This window comes from Cottoperca gobio, chromosome 12 (genome assembly GCF_900634415.1).
Source record: "Cottoperca gobio chromosome 12, fCotGob3.1, whole genome shotgun sequence".
Classification (NCBI taxonomy): domain Eukaryota; kingdom Metazoa; phylum Chordata; class Actinopteri; order Perciformes; family Bovichtidae; genus Cottoperca; species Cottoperca gobio.
In genome coordinates this window covers 21,886,176-21,903,916 of record NC_041366.1, presented here as the reverse complement: position 1 = coordinate 21,903,916, position 17,741 = coordinate 21,886,176, and the positions used below count along the sequence as shown (strand labels likewise).

General features: G+C 40.2%; 1 protein-coding gene across 1 annotated transcript in view; it reads right to left on the bottom strand.

Moving 5' to 3' along the window:
- Window positions 1-3,015: 3,015 nt before the first annotated feature.
- Window positions 3,016-17,741, bottom strand: part of csgalnact1a (chondroitin sulfate N-acetylgalactosaminyltransferase 1a) — a 33,096-nt gene continuing 18,370 nt past the window's right edge. Inside the window, 6 exon segments of the mRNA XM_029445397.1 lie at window positions 3,016-3,770; window positions 6,757-6,838; window positions 6,967-7,061; window positions 7,350-7,528; window positions 15,032-15,133; window positions 16,960-17,176. Coding sequence (XP_029301257.1) covers window positions 3,478-3,770; window positions 6,757-6,838; window positions 6,967-7,061; window positions 7,350-7,528; window positions 15,032-15,133; window positions 16,960-17,176 — 968 coding nt within the window. The 3' untranslated portion in view covers window positions 3,016-3,477.

Sequence of the window (17,741 nt, the reverse complement as noted above, 5' to 3'; positions counted from 1 at the left end):
CACAATGATCTAGAAAAGGATTTTAAATGTCCCACCCGAGAGGGCACTGTCATGTGTTATCTACCAAAGGAGCATCCAGGAGTTCAAATGTGGCTAATCTAATATTTCACTCAGATTGGTTAATGATTGTAAACGTCTTATTGTAGTAAAATAACATAACAGCTGCCAAAACCTTTTGTTTATTTCAAAGGATTGTTAAGATGGCAGTTTTTAAAACTTTAAAAGTAGTACTGTGAATTACAAAAAGCCACTTGTTAACTAACCTAGAGGTAATTTATAAACTTTACTGTCAATGTATACTAATGTCAGTATTTATTATTATATATTATATATATTATTATTATAAGTCTCTGTTAAACTCACCATGGCATGCACACTTCAGGAACAAAGAGGAAAGTAGGTCATCACAACTGTCACCGTGATCAGCTCACTGACGTCATCTAGTGGTTTGGAGGTTAAACTACATTAATAAAATAAAATACTGAAATATTTCAGGATATTGTGATGAAAGCCAACACATGTGAGCTCCACACTTTCAGTAGTATTTAAAAATATGTATTTAAATCATATATATATCGTTGTCCGTTAATTATACATAGTTTGGGCGAATATCACATGAAAAATCACACTTTTATCACAAGTCAGTCACTAAAAACACTAACATATTGTGTTTGTGAAATGTCTTCCATATGATTTTAATTTAAAACACTTGTGCTCCTTTTTTCTTATCATGATTTAGTCTTTGGCATCAGCTGTTTCTTTACATAAAATATATAAATAAATAAAAAAACAGAAGTCCCATGGGCCTAAATAATTACTAGTTTGATAAGAAACTCAGTTTGTCTTCAGATTTGTGCCAAGGAAGGAAAATAAATCCATTATTTTAGTTGCTTAAATCTTTAGTTGGCTCAGTCTGAACCGGAAGATCAAGAGATTAAAGGAAGCGGCGATAAAGAAACTGATGAAATGAATTGTTTCTTTTGTTCTCTCGTTACTGTCTTTGCCTCGTTTGGTGAACATTTTGCGATTAAAACTGTAATTATGGAGAGAAAAAATGCTGAAATTAAATAAATTAAAGCTCAATAAACTCGAATAATCACAATAATATAACATTTAAAACATAATGAGCTGAGCTTTAACACATGTCTTGGATTATTACACATTTAGTCTATATTCATTTATATGCTTATTTATTTCATTAGGTTTTATTGATTTATTTAATACTGGACACGTTGGGTCCCTGAGCATAACAAAGGTTAAAGATCTTTATGTATTATTACATGTATCTCTAATAAAGTATTCAATCATTAATAAAAAAACACAAATAAAAGAAACTTAATGCACAAATATGTTTTATTCAACTTATTTACATTAAGTGAAAAAATAACTTGAAATTCACATTTCACAAGTCATTCGATGTTTTTTCTTTTCAAGGAATGTTTCAACGGCAAATAATAAAAACAATATTTAAAAAGTGCCTCTTTTCACATCTTTGGTCGTCCACCAAAAGTGCAGCTCGGTTTGATTGAAGTGCTGGAGCTAAAATAACATTAACACTAATAAAAAGGAGCGATCGATGCCGTTTCATCTCTGAACCTTTAACACTTCCAGTTTCTGCGCTCAGTATTAAGATCAATAAAAGATCAATACATCTTATTCTGACTCGTTAGGTCGTCGTCAGTGACAGCGAACAGCGTTACAGACCATAATCCTTTCCTTTATATATCCATTGTGCGTCCACAAATGAGGCTAGGTTATGTTTTATCTTTTAAATGAAACGTTTTAAAAATAAACTTATCTTTATATTTATTTTTGGGCTTTAATACATACGTCTCTTATTGAGAAGAATGGTCATTTATTAATAAAAACCTACAAATACTGACATTCATAGCATGTTTTTCCACGAATGACCCACACATGACGCTGTCTGCATCAGAAATAATATTCATAATACATGGCGGCATTTACGCATTAATACCAAACATAAATAAAGGAATGAATAATTTATAAAAAATATGTTTTACAAGGCCATTCCAGGCTCGTCCTTCATTTCGTATGTTGCTCACTGTCAGTCCACTAGGTGGCGCTGCTTCCCTACACATACACACCTGTAGGGTCACTTTTCACTGGCCACCCTGAAGAGACTCGTTCAGCTTTCCCAGAATGCAGTCTGTTCAGAGACACTTACATTACAGATGTTTCCGACAGGAAGTCTGATTCATAATGTTCAGCTCCAGTTGGTCTCAGTTTGGATTCATCTTCATTTCATGTTTCAAAGTCTTCACATTCTTCATTAAAGGAATAGTTTCACATTTTGGGAAATATTCACTTTCTTATGAGAGTTGGATGAGAAGATTGATACCACTCTTATTTATTTATACATATATATATATATATATATATATATATATATAAATAAATATATATTAAAAGATATATACACATTACAAAATGATATATATAAAATATATATATGTAAAGAAAAAAAAATATATAAACAAATATATAAATGTATTTTTTATTATATATATTGTTTTTAATAAGGGGTAGAGTTATTTTAGTTACAAGATGAGAGAGGTGAGAGAGATCAGGGAATGAGAGATAGAGAGAGGGAGATAGATATATATAGGGGATAGATAGATATAGTTTAGAGATAGATATGAGTGTGAGAGATAGAATGATAGATATAAAGAGAGATAGATATAGAGAATATATATAGGTTAGTGAGATATAGATATATATTATTTATATGGGGATTTTATATAGATATATATAATTTTATATATATGTAGAAAAAGATAGATTAATAAAAATATATAGAATATATATATATAAAATAATATAAAATATATATATATATATATTTAATTATATATTTTATATATATCTATATATATAAAATATATATATATATATATATATTATATATAAAAATATATATATATATATATATAATTTTATATATATATAGATATTTTATATATTAAGTATATATTTTATATATATATATCTCCTGATTGTTTGCACTCAGTCGCTGTGGACAAAAGCCAAATGAACTGTAATGTGATGTAATATATATAAATATGAAGCTACAGTCAGAACAAAGTTAGCTTAGCTTAGCATAAAGACTAGCCGGGCTCTCCCCAAAGAACATTTTATACTTTCCTTTCTATTTCTTGACAATTGGCACAAAGAAATTGTCATCTGTCATTTTCACGCTTCGGATTACAGATGTAACGCGTACTGAAGGCATCTTTCTTCAGGCTAGCCGTTTCCCTCTGTTTCCAGTCTTTATGCTAAGCTAAGCTAATCACCTGCTGGCTCGAGCTCCATCTTCAGTCCACAGACATGAGCGTGGTATCGATCTCATCGGACCCTCGGCAAGAAGCGAAACTATTCCTTTAAAATCAGTTAATCTGCGTCATTTCAACTGTTGCAGTCGTTGCGATGATTATAATCCAACCGTCTTTAACGTCTTCAAGTCTTCTTGGGGTTTGAGTTCTGCTGCTTCTGTTTGCGGAGGTGAGCTTCGATCTCGTGCCTGAAGAACAGCATCCCCAGCTGGCCGTGCGAGGCCTCGTTCATGGCCTTGGACTGCATGCACATGCGGTACTGGTCCGGAGGAAGCTCATCGGCGCAGTGCTTCTCGTGCCACAGGTGGAACAGGCCTCGCGACGGGGCTCGGACCACGAGGAGGTTGCTATGGAGGTACTTCCTGTACAGGTGGACATCTTCGCCACCCCAGCCTTTGATGTCGATGTCAAAACCTCCTGGAGACGAAAGCGCAGATATAAAAGCAAAAGACAAAATGTATTATACACCACAGGACGTGCTGTTGTGGATTGATTCTAATCTAATGTTCTTTTGTTTTCCCTTCTTGGAAACAGCTTAATAAAAGTATCAGCGAGTCGTAGCATCCCAGCTGTAATTATTATTATTATTATTATTATTATTATTATTATTATTATTATAATAATAATCTTCCAGCACCAGGTTTACACAGATGAAGTGTTGGACTTGCACTGGCAGGTTTTATTATCCGCCTCTGGAGGAGCCAAACAGAAGCAGGTCTGCTGAACAGTTAACAGTGACGACTGACATTTAATCCTTTGAAGCAAGAACCAATAAATACCAAGGAAAGTTTTATGACGTTTGTTTTGTGTTATATAAAGGAAAGAGCTAATAAAAGTTATTGTGTTCATATGTGACCCTATGTATTGGTACATGGTGCCCCATAATGTGTGTGTGTGTGTATATAGTTTATATATATATATTTATTTGTATTGTAATGCACTTGTATCCACATTTATTTTGTTACTTATTTTTCATTGATCTTCTGCGTTTGTTATTATGTTTGAATGTATTGAAAAAGGGAATAAATAGTTTTTAATTCCAAAGTCCTTAATGGGCTAAGATCAAGGCTAATGCTAACTAGCTTGTTAGCATTAGCCTTGAAGAGCACTGCGTTCGTCTGCTGCTGGTTTACTGGAGGCTCCCGGCAATTACTTTACTTCTTTACTTCTTTAATTCTTTACTTCTTTAATTCTTTACTTCTTTACTTCTCTGTTGCTGCAATATTGTTGGATTTTATGAATTCTATGAATTTGGATTTTATTTTTATTATTATTATTCAGTAGGTTTCATTTTCCATCCTATGTTATGCATTTTTTTTTTTTTTTTACCTTAATTATATTATTATTATTATTATTATTATTATTATTATTATTATTATTATTATTATTAAGTAGGTTTTATTCTCCATCTTATGTTATGCATTCTCTTTATTCTACTTTTATGTTATTATTTATTTTTTGTTTTTTACTATGAAGTCAAGTGGATCTTATTTTCCATGAATTCATTCTATCCCTGTTTGTATCTTCATTCTATGTCTAGTTTTCATTGTTGCACTTTGAGCTGCATTTCTTGTATGAAAGGTGCAAAGTCTACAAATACTGTTTATTCTTATTCTGGTGTAAAATGGAGAGTTGAGAGTGAGTTACATCTTCAGCGCTCTTTGATGCTGAGCATGGATCCTGATTGGAGTTCACAGCGCTCGGCCTGGTTGTTGTTTCATGAGGGGGCGGTGAGCACATTCTGGACTGACGCATGTTCAAACCTGCATCTTTACACGTCTGAAGTACTCGGCTCTGCTTCTGCCCAAACTTTGTTTCTCTCTCTCTCTCTCTCTCTCTCTCTCTCTCTCTCTGCAGTGATTATTCTGTCCGTCTCCATCTCCGTTCTTACACTCACGCTCCGGAGCGAAGCAGAGATAAAGCCGGGATATGAACCCGACAGATGAATAGTTCATTTGTTTATGTGCATCGTACACACGCATGACCTCAAACACTGAAGAACAGAAAACTAAACTTTGCTTTTGAAGGAATATTTAGATGTTTTCAAGAATTAGATGCTTTTATTGCAATAAATTCATTTACAATTATTATTATTATTATTTTATACACCTGGTGATACAAACAGAAAAACCTATTACTTCATATTCATCCAGACACACACAGACACACACACACACACACACACACACACGTGAGAGGAGACGTGAGAGGAGACGTGAGAGGAGAGGGAGAGGAGAGGAGACGTGAGAGGAGAGGGAGAGGAGACGTGAGAGGAGAGGGAGAGGAGAGGAGACGTGAGAGGAGAGGGAGAGGAGACGTGAGAGGAGACGTGAGAGGAGAGGGAGAGGAGACGTGAGAGGAGAGGGAGAGGAGACGTGAGAGGAGATGTGAGAGGAGACGTGAGAGGAGAGGGAGAGGAGACGTGAGAGGAGAGGGAGAGGAGAGGGAGAGGAGACGTGAGAGGAGATGTGAGAGGAGACGTGAGAGGAGAGGGAGAGGAGGGGAGAGGAGACGTGAGAGGAGAGGGAGAGGAGAGGAGGACGTGAGAGGAGAGGGAGAGGAGGACATGAGAGGAGAGGAGACATGAGAGGAGACGTGAGAGGAGAGGGAGAGGAGACGTGAGAGGAGACGTGAGAGGAGACGTGAGAGGAGACGTGAGAGGAGAGGAGAGGAGACGTGAGAGGAGAGGAGAGGAGACGTGAGAGGAGAGGAGAGGAGAGGAGAGGAGAGGAGACGTGAGAGGAGAGGGAGAGGAGACGTGAGAGGAGACGTGAGAGGAGAGGGAGAGGAGACGTGAGAGGAGAGGGAGAGGAGACGTGAGAGGAGATGTGAGAGGAGACGTGAGAGGAGAGGGAGAGGAGACGTGAGAGGAGAGGGAGAGGAGACGTGAGAGGAGACGTGAGAGGAGAGGGAGAGGAGGGAGAGGAGACGTGAGAGGAGAGGGAGAGGAGAGGAGACGTGAGAGGAGAGGGAGAGGAGACATGAGAGGAGAGGAGACATGAGAGGAGACGTGAGAGGAGAGGTGAGAGGAGACGTGAGAGGAGACGTGAGAGGAGAGGGAGAGGAGACGTGAGAGGAGACGTGAGAGGAGAGGGAGAGGAGACGTGAGAGGAGAGGGAGAGGAGACGTGAGAGGAGACGTGAGAGGAGAGGAGACGTGAGAGGAGAGGGAGAGGAGAGAGGAGAGAGAGGAGAGGGAGAGGAGACGTGAGAGGAGAGGGAGAGGAGACGTGAGAGGAGACGTGAGAGGAGACGTGAGAGGAGACAGTTTTCAAACCCATCAAGCTGCAGCACCATGAATGCAGCAGAAGGTTTTCTACCCTGCACACACAATCCACCCTCAAGAGAAACAGTTTATGACTTCCTGCATTGCTCCGATGGTGCGACGCTGTGCAAACATTTACCTATGTTGATGAAGTCGGACCTGTACTGGCAAGTCATGCCGAAACCGAAATCCCTCCAGAACCCTGTGTCCTTCTTGATCACCTGCGGAGAACAGAAGCCTCAGAAATATATCAGCATGAACACATCCACAGCAGCACGTGTGGGAAACACTTCTAAACCCTGCAGAGTGTTGGAAAAAGAAAAGGGAGGAGATGGATTTGATTGGTTACCAGCTGCTGCTCCACAGGTGGGACGTGTTCAGGACTGCCGTAGATCAGAGTCGGGTTGTACTGGCTGAACAACACCGGGTAGAAAACCTTTTTACCTGAGAGGGAGCGAGAGATGATCATCACTGAGTAATCGTTAAAAGTCATTCTTCATGCAAAACTGTGAGAAAATGCAGTTTGTTAGCCTCAGATATGAAGATATCCTGCGGTTCTCATGTCACAGTGAATATCTTTCACAAGACATTAAAGAAATCACTGTGGACACAATCACAGCGTGACTCATAATCCAAGATATCAAGATGCCCTGCGATGTAATTAGAGAGGTCATAAGTGTGTCCATCTTTAATGTTAACACTGTCAATCACAAGGGTAAACATTTCCCTCACCAGGCTGCGTGTTGAGTCGGCAGGTGTTGAGGAAGTCGGCGGTGAAGTAGATATCCACGTCGCAGAAGAACAGCAGCACGTTGCCTCCTTTCCAGGCTCGAGCCCCGACGTCGAGCCCCCGGCCCCGAGAGAACTCCTCGTCCAGCTGCAGCAGCGTGAAGTTCTTAAAGTTAACTTCCCTGCAGGGAGAGAGGATGAACATTAAAATACATTTTTGCCAAGTTTATCCAAAATGCTCAAATTCTCCTTTGAGCATAAGGTGAAAAATATATGTTCACCTTATTTTTAATTAAATCCAAATAAAATTCTCCTGTGCATCGAATTATTAATTTAATTCTGTGTTAATTGTCCTTTTTATTGTGCTGCTTTTTCCCCTTTTTATAGTATATGCATATATATATATATATATATTTAATATATATATATATTAAATATATATATTTAATATATATATTTAATATATATATATTAAATATATATATTTAATATATATGAATACATATATAAATATATATTTAATATATATGTATTAATATATATATATATATATATATTATATATATTAAATATATGTTAAATATATATTAATACATATATAAATATATATATATATATATTTAATATATATGAATACATATATAAATATATATTTAATATATATGTATTAATATATATATATATATTTTATATATATTAAATATATGTTAAATATATATTAATACATATATATAAATATATATATTTAATATATATACTACAAAAAGGGAAAAAGGCAGCACAATAAAAAGGACAATTAATATAGAATTAAATAATATGTATTAATATATATTTGTACATATATATATATGTATAGTTGTAATTGTCAATATTTGTACGATACTGAATGTCGAGAGAGGAATTTGAAACAGAAGAAAGCAGAAGTCAGATGTTGAAGATTTATGAGCCTGTTGAAATATGTCAGACTCTGAAGCACGTAATCTCTTAAACCTCTGAACCCTCTGTGCAGCTCAGCTGAGACTTCTCGTGTCCGATCTGCAGCCAGTAATTCATTCGTCAGTTTGTTGGGAAACATGTTCTACTAAAGTCAAATGTAAACTGGCTCCTGCGATCTCATCGAATCCTGAGGCTCACAAACTAACCCTGCGTGACTCACGGGCCGCAGAGTTCTGCAGAACAGGAAATATAATATAAGATATGATGAAGCTGAAGGTAATGAAAGCAGAGTGTACGTTGGGAGAACTTACTAAGTAATCCTGTTTTCTGCCTTTGACTGCAGCCATATATTAAAACACAATGAGCTCATAAAGTTCACATTAACACAACTTTTTGATTTAATTTTCCTGCTCAAACACGTCCCCTCGCTCCCAACTCGTAATACAAAAGAGCTTCAACTGGAGCTGAACATTAACTGCACGACGAGACGACAAAGCGTCCTCGATCGCCGGTCTGGAGTTTTCTAAGGATTTGGTGAGAGTCAAGAGAAAACAGCTGCATCCAGATGCACACAGCTGTGCTCTTTCTTCCTGTTAACCATAACAATTCACACACTGCGAGTGACTAATCCGTTACTCATGCATGCACACACACACACACACACACACACACACACACACACACACACACACACACACACACACACACAGTCTTCAGAGAGAAGATACTGAAGGAAAAAGTGGTTCACACGTCTCGTGCCCGAGGCAGAACTAACAGGATTGAACCTCCTCCCTCGTGACAGAGATGTCGGGCGACATCACACACGAGAGCAAGTAGACCATCACAGGTAGACCATCACACACGAGAGCAGGTAGACGTTAACCGCTTTGTCAGAGGGAACCAGGAAGACCACAGGAAACAGGCTGTTTGTTTTCGCCGGAGGCAGCTTGAATCATACTTCCCACATTTACATTTGACTGCTGTGTGTGTGTGTGTGTGTGTGTGTGTGTGTGTGTGTGTCTGTGTCTGTGTCTGTGTCACACACACACACACAAATACTAATACTAATTTGTGAGTGGTGGTAACTTCATCTGCTTCATCTGTCTTTTGGGGTCGATATCTATTAAACTTTAAAGGCATTTGAGTAAGCCAGTTATTTAGTTTGAGACACAAAGAGACTCACAACAACACTAAAAGGTGAAACAACTACAAAGTGTTGCTCTGTAGAAGAGGTGTTGGCGCCCATCTGTGCCCGGGGGGGCCAATGTCTCATAGTCTGGGCAGAGAAACAGAAACATGACGCCACTTAATAACAACTTTGAGTAAATATATCAGGAACAATTACAAGCTCTTTACGTGTGTACGTGTGTACGTGTGTACGTGTGTACGTGTCAGTCAGTAAGTGTGCAGTCTATTGTCTGTCTGCAGTGAATCCAAACAGTCGATGTGTTTCTGTCCCGGGAGAGGCCGACCCCCCCGCTGGCACTAAAGCGTCCACAGATGGCAGAGCACAATAGCAGCTTGTTGACTCGACTGACGGGGCGGGGACCTCTTCTGTCAGCGATGGAGAGAAGCTCACACAGAGTCTCAGTTTCACGTTCGCACGTTTGAATTCCTCTTCAGTCTCCTGATTATCTGGAGTCAGAAGTTTGTTTGTAATACATCAAAAAGGTCTTCATGAAAGGTTTTCCCTCCGAGGTACGCTTTGAAATGTCAAGACATTTTACTGCACAGAAAGGTTCAGTGTAATCCTGTTGAGAATGACCCTGACTACGACCTGGAGTCATTTTATTATCTCCTTCAAAACTGAAGTGAAAAGTTGGCAGCGGATACAATTTAGGGGGGAATATAAATCCCAGAGAAGTTGATCTATTATGATGATGATCTATATATATTATTCATGTGTGTGTGTGTGTGTGTGTGTGTGTGTGTGTGTGTGTGTGGGCCTTTGGAGCACATTAGCTGTTTAAACAATTCTCAAACGTTTGTGTATCCACATTCTCTGAGTCAGGACTATAGTGTGCAGCGTGAAGGACTCTAATCCTGCAGCGTCCTTCTTTTCTGAATTGCTTTTTATATATACGGCTCCCCCCCCCCCCTCCCCCCTCCCTTATTATGTCCTAAAATAGTCTGTTTGTTTACTGTGGGCGTGATGGCTAAATTGTGTCGGAGTGAGACGCCTGTTAAGATCTGTCGTGTTCTCAGCAGCGTCCTGATCCTGTTAGTTCTGCTCAGGACTCGAGGTGGAGACCACGTTCCTCTGCGAACCTTCGTCTGTGAAACATTCTGGATAAAGACTTTTTGCTTCCACTTCTCCAGAGGAATATCTCAGCAGTTTCGTTGTAGCTCATTAACGAATACGAGGAATAAATATGTTTGTTCCACGACTAAGACGAGACGGCACTGACGACAACGTTGTTACCAACGTCCAACAATGTTGTCGGAAAAGGACGAGACTAAAATAAAAACTAATTTACTTTAACTTGTCTGTCCCACACACACTAAATAATATTCAAACACAAAGTAACTTTAGATAATTAATGACAAAGTCCTTTAATACTTTTAGTTGAGAAGGTTTTTTATGGGAGTAATCCTGCATCGTATTTAAAAATGTGTCGCCTGCGCTGCGCGTGTGTGGCCTGCGCTGCGCGTGTGTGGCCTGCGCTGCGCGTGTGTGGCCTGCGCTGCGCGCGCGTCGCCTGCGTGCTGCTCAAAGCAGGGATGCTATCTTCTCTGGGATCGAGCTTTACAGTGAGCTGGGGAATCAACAGTCTGTGCATGTAGTGGAGCAGTAAGTGCTATAAAACGTGTAGACGTGTTGTGAGGACGCTCCGGCTCTGCAGTGAGTGACTTGCAGAATCTGTCCATCTGTAAAGACAACTTTTAAAACTCCTCTGACTTCCTCCTGCCGGACATTATTCTCTTCTCCTTATCTGTCCAGGTTTCCCGTCCTTCTCTTTCATCTTAACGCACTCCTTCCTTTCATATCCTGTTTATGCTCTTCTTCCATCCTCGGAAAATCTGACTCTTCTTTGCCCCCCAACTCCCATCTTATCTCCTCCCTTCCCTCTCACTTCCTGTCTTCCTCTCAGCCAACGTCTCCCCGAGTCTGAAACACGGCGATTATTCATACGCATCGAACCGTATCTGCTCATTCTTCTCCTGCATCTCTTCCTCTTTATCTCGCCTGGTTCTCCATCATTACTCTTGAGCATGTAAGACTCAGAAACCACAGTTTGAGTCTGAACTCAGTCTTTGAAGTTTGGATGTGTAAGTCCAGCAGCTGATCTTCTCTGTTTCAAACGATGTGTCTGGCAGACAGCTTGAAGTCTGAAGCTTTTCTACCTCCTGGATTCTGTTACAGTAGAAACACCCAGATAATTAGCACCTGTAATAAAAAAACACCCACACGCTTCTCTCGTTCAATCCGTGACGAGGGATGAAAGATGAATTTAGATCTGGTTGGACTCGTTAGAAAGTAGTTTACATCGGCTGCTGACATCATTTATTTCTTTGGAAAGACTTTCAGCAGGGACACTGTGTTTCTAATAAGCAGGGACTGCATGTGATAACAAAAACAAAAAGACAAATAGCTTGAAGTCACTCGGGAGACGACGCGAATCAAAGCACTTTGTAGAGGAGAATTAAATCTGCAGGAAGGGCAGCGTGGAATCAGATCCTCACTAATGATGCCATCAGTGCTGGGAACACATATTGACTGTGTGTGTGTGCGTGTGTGCGTGTGTGTGTGTGTGTGTGTGCGTGTGTGTGTGTGTGCGTGTGTGTGTGTGTGTGTGTGTGTGCGTGTGTGTGCGTGTGTGTGTGTGCGTGCTTGAAACTGCATCGTTGTGTAAACCACTTGGAGTTGTCGACCTTGAGAGTGAGGACGTCGGGGCTTGTAATTGTTTTTAGGGTTAAAGTGTGAATTGGATCATTTTAGGTTTCGTTGAATAAAATAAGCATCTTCTTGGTTTAGTATTTGCATGTCTGCGGCCGCGGCTCCAGAGACCATCTGCAGAAGTAAGTGCAGAAGATTATTTGGTCGATAAAATAATTAATTAAGTGAAATTACCCAAACTTGGTTCTGCACACAGACGCACGGTGCTGATATTAATAAAGACACCTGGTGTCTAACAAACAGCTGCAGGCTGCGTTTATATTATTTACTCATTATCTGCGTGGATATTTATTCATATTCTAGATGCTAAATTCATTATTCAATTCAATTCAATTCAATTCAATTCACTGCAGTTACTTTGTGTCTCTTTGTGGTCGTTTTGTTTCTCTTCCAGGTCGTCACGTTTCTCTTTCTCAGGGCGACATTTTGCAGGTGAAAGCCAGGGGGGGGGGACCCTTACACTTTGGGCCCCTGGGTCTGTCCCCGGTCGGCCCGTTCAGGAATCCATCCATGTCGGCAATAAAGTGTATTCGGTTGCATACGTGCATCTCCCTCTATCTGATTCTATCTGTCGGTCCAACACAGTGGAACCACAGGCAGCAATGTTTCAGGCTGCACAACTGCAGAACGCATTGTTGAGCTGTGAGAGGAATACAGGAAGAGTTCAAGGCAGAACCCTTTCTATTCAGTCAGTGTGCTCCTCTCAATCTCTGCTTTAATCATTCATCGTGTGTGTGTGTGTGTGTGTGTGTGTGTGTGTGTGTGTTCTTCTTTTCTGATTTTTCTCGCTGCCCTTTTCATCTTCACAGTCGCCTCCCTCAGCGACAGCAGCGGAGCGACAAAGAGTCGCCGTGTGATACGAGAGGCGGTCCGAACGCATCGAGGCCGCACGGAAAAAAGAATCTTCGGGGATGAAAATCGACAAGCGTCACCATAGCAACCCCCTCGGGGAGTCTCAGTCGACCCGCAGCGGATCCGACTTGCGATCGGCTCGCAGGGATCGTCTCCAGAGGTGTGGGAGTCGAGACGGTCCGTGTAAGAGAGTTAGCGTGAGTCAGGGAGGATCACAGGCGGGTTGTAATGCATCCGTGTTGGCTGGAGGCTCGCAGCTTCTCAGCGTGGGCGGCACGCCGCTCCATTATTCATCATCAGACAGATGACTGGCTGTGGCAGGACGCCGAGCCAGAAGGTGTGTGTGTGTGTGTGTGTGTGTGTGTGTGTGTGTGTCATGAGAGACAGATGAGAAAACCTGAAGAAGAGATTTTTCTAGTGTATGAGAGTCAAAACATTTGTTTACAGCGTCTTCTCCTGAGAGCGGGTGCGTGACTGCGGCAGCATTCGTTTCTTTACATAAACTGGACATCATCCCGAAACCAATACGACGTTTTACTTTGTATTTCTGTCAATATTCCTCAGTTTAGATGTGAGATGTATCAGCATTAGGTTTCATGGGACATGTAGTTTAATGTAGTTTGGACAGCTCATAAAACTTGTGTAAATGTATTCCATCATGAATATTAAAATCAAGTTGATGCTTCGAAGGCATAAAAGTTGCATTACTAATTAATATTAGGTCAGAAAGTACAACATGTGCCTGATTGGACTGGAGTTATCTTCTATCCGAATACAGAGCAGTTAGTTGGTTGAACAGATACAGACACAGATACAGACAGACACAGACACAGACACAGAGAGATACAGATACAGATACAGACACACAGACAGACACACAGACACACAGATACAGACACACAGACAGACACACAGACACAGATACAGATACAGACACACAGACAGACAGACACACAGATACAGACACAGACACACAGACACAGATACAGATACAGACACACAGATACAGATACAGACACACAGATACAGATACAGACACAGACACACAGATACAGATACAGACACACAGATACAGATACAGACACAGACACACAGACACAGATACAGATACAGACACACAGATACAGACACAGACACACAGATACAGATACAGACACAGACACACAGATACAGATACAGACACAGACACACAGATACAGACACAGATACAGACACAGACACAGAGAGATACAGATACAGACACACAGACAGACACACAGACACACAGATACAGACACACAGACAGACACACAGACACAGATACAGATACAGACACACAGACAGACAGACACACAGATACAGACACAGACACACAGACACAGATACAGATACAGACACACAGATACAGACACAGACACACAGACACAGATACAGATACAGACACACAGATACAGATACAGACACACAGATACAGACACAGACACACAGATAACAGATACAGACACAGACACACAGATACAGATACAGACACAGACACACAGATACAGACACAGATACAGACACAGACACAGAGAGATACAGATACAGACACACAGACAGACACACAGACACACAGATACAGACACACAGACAGACACACAGACACACAGATACAGACACACAGACAGACACACAGACACAGATACAGACACAGACACACAGATACAGACACAGATACACAGATACAAATACAGACAGACAGACACACAGACACAGATACAGATACAGACACACAGATACAGATACAGACACACAGATACAAATACAGACAGACAGACACACAGACACAGATAAAGACACACAGACACAGAGAGATACAGACACACAGACACACAGACACAGATACAGACACAGATTCAGATACAGACACAGAGAGATACAGACACAGATACAGACAGACAGACACACAGATACAGAGAGATACAGACACAGATACAGATACAGATACAGACGTCTCTGTACTTCTCTACTTCCAACCCACCTGGACGTGTTCTCCAGCGTGCTGCGGACTTCACTCATCTGCTCTTTCCCAAAATACACCACCGTCAGATGAACCCGGCCGTCCTGACGCACACACACTTCCCTGTACGAACACACACACACACACACACACACACACACACACACACACACACACACACACACACACACACACAGGAAGGGGACATTGTGGATGAAAGAGTTTTCAAACTGAGCAGGAAAGAAGAGCGCTGTGAACAAATGAGGGTTTAGAAAAGAAGACCTTGGTTTAGAGGTTTCATTCTTTCAAGTGCTGAAGTGATTATTCCAACAGCAACTCGCTGAAATCATTCATCAAGAAATAATGTGAAGCTTGCTGGATGTGAGGATTGTAATGTTCCTGACATTTATAGAGTAGAGGATTAATTCATTAATCAAAAACAAACACACAATTTCATTGCTAATGAAAATAATCCTCATTCTGACGCCACGTTAAAGCACACACACACACACACACACACACACACACACACACACACACACACAAACACACACACAATGATTTAATACGTGAAGAGAGTTACTGAGTTATGAATAACTATATTAAACAATATATATATGTTATTTTGTGTTAAAGCCTCTCTCTCCGGCATCATTAGGAGTAAATTAAAACATTCTGGGATACGATGAATGAACACACAACGCCTGGTTGCATGAAACCACTTCGGGGAGAAGCTGCAGGTGAATATGGACACGATTTTAAATACAAGATATCAGCATGAAACTTCCCCAGTAGATTACTTACATAAAGACAATTACAGTTATATGTTTAAATATGCAAATTAGGCATTGTGTTATTAAATATGTGCCGATCAGATATAAAGTGAAGTTTGGATGAAGCAGGTTCAAAGTGTTTCATGTTGTTCACACATTAGAGTCAAAGGTTTGTACAGATTCTGGATCTGTCTTTGTGTCACTCCATGAATCACTAGATCCTGTCGACACACAGAAAGAAAAGGAGGTTTAAACACTTTATGTAACGCTCCTAACGAAGCTCTGAGCTGAGGGAAATATTTAGCATAATTTGAACTTAAGATTTATAGAGTAGTTTATTTCATCATGCATTAAGAGAAATGTTTTCCTTTTAACCTCCACACACACACACACACACACACACACACACACACACACACACACACACACACACACACACACACACACACACCTTTAATATGGATGAGGGTAAAGTGTTTGCTCAGCGACTCGCCGAGTCTTTCCAGTAAGTACACTTCTTGCTGTATATCAACTGCTGCCGGTCGGCCCGGGGGGGCATTTTAATGGGCTGCAACGCGGCTACTAAGCAGGATTTAACATGTAAAAAGAGCCGCGATAAGCAGCTGCCCAATAAATCACACATTACGGAGGACGTTTCCTCCACTGATGGCGACGGGCTGCGGAGCCGAGACAAGCTTTGCTGTTAGCTGATGAGTTTTTACTGCCAGTCAAATATGTTTTGTTTTTTAATGACAGCAGTTATTCAATCAAATGTTTATAGTTTGTCTTATCACATACAGCCTGGATGTGTTTGCCATATGTGGAATATTAGCTCCATGCATTCCATTCCCTGCGGTCATGTGGGGACTGTGGAGGGGGTCTTCATTCATCCTGTGAATCGTTTCAATCTCTCAGCTTTATTTACATTCTGATTATGCCTACGAGCAGCACAATACATTAACTGATAACACGAGTGCAGCTTCCAGAAAGAATAACGACGTGTTGCTCTAATCTCAGTCTGCCTGCCTGATCCCCAATTAAAAAGTAAAACTGGAACAGAAGCTGCGTAACAGAGGATCACATGACTTCGTTACGTGACACAACAAGTGTTGAATAATTCACTGCGCTGCTTCTGTTTGCAATTAACAGAAACAGAAACCTGCATTACAGTCTCACCTGAAGTTGTGCATGAAGTGTTTGAACTTGTCGGTGCGTCTGGACAGCGGGACAATGATGTTGATCGGGATGTTGGCCGTGTCCACCCGCTCGTTTCTCACCTTCATCAGCGGTCCGAAGGGACGGAAGAGGACGAGGCGTCTGAATTCGTTAGTGGACTCCCCTCTGAAGGTCAGCTCGTACAGCGTCCCTTTGTCCTTCTCTGTGCGGGTGACGCCTGATGAGACACGGAGACACAAATGTCGGCCATGTTTTTTATTATTATTAGTATTTTATTCTACTGCACAGAATCTAATTTTACATTCTATTTTAATTGTTTATATTTTACATATTTATACATTTTCTGTCTTTTGCACATTTTTATTGCACTATATGTATGTTGCATTGTTGGAGCCTGAGATAATCAGTAGCTGTAGCGAAATATTTACATAAAGAAATACAGTTTAAAACAACTATAAATATGTATATACGAAAATAAATGTATATATATAAAATATATATATATACATATGTATATATATATGTATTTATATATATATATATATATATAAATACATATATATATTTTTCATATATATATATATATATATATATATATATATATATGGCAATAACAATGTGACTGCATTGTAGTTTTCTGTTGAGTTTTAATGTTGGATTTTAGTTTCTGAGTTGTTCTTTGTCTTTCTCGTCGTCTCCAGGGTGCTGCTTATGTTTAAATCCCCTGAGGATTTCTGTGTTTCTCGGTGCCAAGGATCAAGTTTTTTCCAGTCTAAAATATC